The sequence below is a fragment of the Rhagoletis pomonella genome, unplaced genomic scaffold (genome assembly GCF_013731165.1).
Source record: "Rhagoletis pomonella isolate Grant_MI unplaced genomic scaffold, Rhpom_1.0 Rhpom_scaffold_00001, whole genome shotgun sequence".
NCBI lineage: Eukaryota > Metazoa > Arthropoda > Insecta > Diptera > Tephritidae > Rhagoletis > Rhagoletis pomonella.
The window spans coordinates 114,513,869-114,517,789 of record NW_023458555.1 but is presented as its reverse complement, the minus strand read 5'-3'; the positions used below and the strand labels follow the sequence as shown (position 1 = coordinate 114,517,789).

At 38.4% G+C, this 3,921-nt stretch overlaps 1 protein-coding gene across 1 annotated transcript; it reads right to left on the bottom strand.

The window, feature by feature from the left end:
* Positions 1-919: 919 nt before the first annotated feature.
* LOC118749930 lies at positions 920-2,935 on the bottom strand. The gene is made up of 2 exons (XM_036484696.1): positions 1,329-2,935; positions 920-1,248 (listed from the first exon to the last, which is right to left on the bottom strand). The coding sequence occupies exons 1-2, from the start codon at positions 1,875-1,877 to the stop codon at positions 1,240-1,242; spliced, it is 558 nt and encodes a 185-aa protein (XP_036340589.1). The 5' UTR covers positions 1,878-2,935; the 3' UTR covers positions 920-1,239.
* Between the last annotated feature and the right edge of the window lie 986 nt (positions 2,936-3,921).

Sequence of the window (3,921 nt, the reverse complement as noted above, 5' to 3'; positions counted from 1 at the left end):
CAATCTTCAATCAAAGGCAGTGGAAAATTATCTCGAATTGCTTTCTTATTGAGTGCCCTATAGAAAAACTATCAATATTCACGATAGTCTCGAAAAAAACAAAACTATCGATAGCGCTATCGATAGTGCTAAATTAGTTAGGTTGCTTTGTTTTTTTTTTGCAGGATCATAGTGAAATAAATATTATCTTATAAAAGTTATAATCATTCAAAATTAAATATCTGCTTAGCCAAAATACTTCTCTTTTTAGAAAGTTCAAAAACAAACCCAAGTTATACAAACAAAAAAGGATTTACGATTAAGATATGTATGTATAATTTCAAAAAACTTGGGAGAGATGATCGATAGTCCTACTAAACTATCGATATTTTTGATAGTATAAGAAAAAACTATCAATGAGTATTGATAGTCTAAAAAAATTGAAACTATCGATACTATCGATAGTGCCATCGATAGTTTTACAACTCTACTGTCTATTCAACAGATCATCGGTAATTCTTTGAACCACTGCACGGTCTTTAAACAATAGCCGCCTTGGCAAACAGTAAAATGGCGTATCATCAGTTAGGCGGATTTTCATTTTATATTCATAGGGTGTCCTATCTATAACTGAGGGTGCCATATATGAATCATATAAAATGGTTGTGCTTGCTTCTCGCTTAACGCTATCTAACTTAGGTCCTAGGTCTATATCTGGTTCAAGCCCACAGTCAATCGCATTAAGCTCACTCAATACATCGGTATATTCATCGGTATGTTCACTATTATTATCACTGTAGTTAGGCATTTTATCATCGCGTTCTTTAAACATGTTGATACCCCCACTATGGACCTCATCCTGGCTGTTTTTACCATTATCAGAAGGTTCCCTGCAGTCACCGTCAGATAAATTAACTACTATCGAATCAGAAACACTGTATTTTACATTATAACTAATATCAACTTTATTTAATTTAGATATACAACAAAAACTGGAATTCATGTTTATTATTCTTATTCACTTGTTTTAAATATATATTAAATATTTTCATGAAGTCGCGACCGAGTATCAGAGGGGTAGTTATTGTGTTATCCGGAACTATCATCATTTGAATGCATCGAGTTTTATCACGAAGTCTTACCGCGCACAATACTGTGCCAAATAAGTATATTCTGCGTTTGCCGATGCCGATAAATTTTGTTGGAAATTTGTAAAATGATAATTTAGTGCATTTTGGGGTGCTTGATCTTTGCATCAAACTAATCGGACTACCGGAATCGAGAAGAGAATAAATATTTATAAAACCTGTGTTTCTGATTGGATTCGATTTGCATAAGGCCACACTTACCCATTGCTTAACATCTAGGTAATCATCATCGTTGGAAATTTCTTCGGACACCGCAGCTACTTGAGTGGGTCGGCTCCTCTTCTTAGGGCAATTATTGTGCTGGTGCCCCATTTGGTGACAGGTGAAGCGAGATCCTGCAGGTCTGGTCGGCTTTGGGCAGCTGCTCTGGTAATGTCCAAATTGCGAGCAGTTGTAGCAGCGTATTGAGGTTAGATCCCCGGCGACCGCAGTAGTAGACTTGGGTGTAGTTTTGCGTGCGACGACTTTAGCTGAGGACCTGGACGCAGAGAACGTCGAACGCCGTTGTTCGTAACGATCCATACGCCGATTAAGCTCCTTAGCCGAGTGGGCACCGTACAAAATGGAAATTTTATTGCTGCTGTCTGGTATGCCATCGATTATTTTGTCAACAAGTTCTTCTTCCAGGTCCATCTTCGACGCAATAGATTGCATAGCCACCGCGTAAGCAATACAAGACTCGTAGGACTTCAATTTGAGTGCTCGCAGCTGACGGTAAATTTCTTGCCTAGTAGCCCGGCGATGGAACATTGTTTGCAGTAGTGTCCTGAAACTGTCATAATCAGTAAGACCGTGGTTAAGAACGCACTCCTTGGCTCTTCCCGTCTTACAACGGCGTAGGGCCAGGCACTTATATCTCTCGCTGAGATTGTTTGCTTCTGCATAGTCTTCAAATTGTATGAACCACTTATTGATATCGCGATGGTAATCGCCACTGAACTTGGGCACGGCAGCTTCCAACTCCTCGAAATTTATATGATTTCTGGGCGTAATATAATTGCACTGACTCTCCAGCTCAGCTATTTCCCGGCGTAGCCTCAAGATTCTGAGTTATTCCTCTATTCGACCAGATTCTTCGGATTGGTTCGATGGACTGGCACTTCCAATTGATGCCCCAGCAAAACCAACCACATTGTGGTTGCAGTTTCTAGTGTGGCTGAAACAGAAGCCACGTTCACAGTGGTCGTCGTAGTTAGGGGTTGGCTTCATATGGTGGCTTTGGCGTAGGGTGCAGCGGTCGTAAGCGATCCATCGCCCAAATTTTCAGCGATGGAAACAGCAGTGTGAGCGGCAGTCATCTTTTCAGCGGTGGTGGTAGCGACAGCGGTGTTCACTTTTCCAGGATTATTCCTTGTTGACGGCATTTTTAGAAAATATTTTGCTTAGATGGGTATTGGGATTTACACCGCACACCTTAAGGTCGTAATCGCAAAAATTACAGAAAAATGATGTCTTTTATAAAATCAGATTTTTTATTTTTCTTATTTCACTTCCTTGCGCTGTTGCTGGTACACCGGAAAAGAGAAAAAGTCATGGTCGACTTGACAGATGTAACAGGGTAGTTCATTTATCTCAATATCTAAAACCTGCTTATACAACGGGTGGTGTAGATGACTTATAATTTAAAATAGTGCTAACACTTATAATGTTAGGGTAAGTTAATTAACTAACTAAAAATAAAATTCACTTTTTGATTGATTACAATGCATTTGATCGAATAATAATTCCCCTCATCTTTTTATGCAATTAAAAATTTTCGTTAGTTGTAGCTTTTTTTGCATTTCAGCGACAATGTTAATTACGTCCTTTCCATACTATATTAACGATATCAAAATATCAAAGCACATTGAGAACATGGAATGGAACAACAAACGACGGTATCGACAGCGGTGAGCAATTAATTGTGACTGCCTGTAGCTAGGAAAAATCGAGCTCAGCTAATAAAAATAAACTAATTACAAACTATTCATTACAGGTGAACCTTTTCAAGAAGTCACCCGGGAACTAAGCAGGTCTGAGACCTTCATCGTCCGTGATCCCAATAATTAAAATTATTATTAAAAATTGGGTGCCTTTTAACTAAAATAACAAGAAATAAGAAGAAGAACGATGATAGATTGTGAAGACGAGAGTCAGGAGGATACATCCGACATTTGCAGCCCCGATGCAATTCTTCAAAATGAATTATTGCACCGCAATAAAAAATAAATATAACTGAAAGTCCTCTCAATTGGTGCAGCGTCAATCGACAAGCGTTGAGCGTTTTACTCCCGAGGAGTATTCAAAAAGGTTTATTACTGTATATACTGTGGTAAATATTGCCAATGGTCAGTGCACAGGAAACGCACCTTTTCAGCAGTTTTTCTGTTTGTTTCCAAACTACGAACTGTCAAGCATAACACCCAAGCAAGTATCTCAGCGCCGTTGAATGGTGTTACATAACTTTATGACTGTAGTTCATTTAGGGTGGCCAGATATTATAGTGACATAATCAGTACAGTTGGGATCATAATCAGTACAAAGCCATACAAATCAGTTCATTTTTAAGCGTATTTTTTATTCTTAACAATATAACAACAAAATAATAGCGCATTAATTTAACAAATAATAACTAATAGACTTTTAAATACGTATAGTATTATCGATATAAAAATTTATTTTTATTATTATTTTTTTTTTTCGTAGGAGAGGGAAATGCTTTATGCACTGGCCGGGGGCGCTAGTCTCTACACTACCTTGCCCGAGTGTGGGACTCCCACCGAAGCGTGTTGGGCTACCCACTAAAACCCAAACT

Bases quoted from the DNA above. Each gene is read 5' to 3' on its own strand.
- LOC118749930 (XM_036484696.1), bottom strand. From the start codon at position 1,877: ATGTTCCATCGCCGGGCTACTAGGCAAGAAATTTACCGTCAGCTGCGA.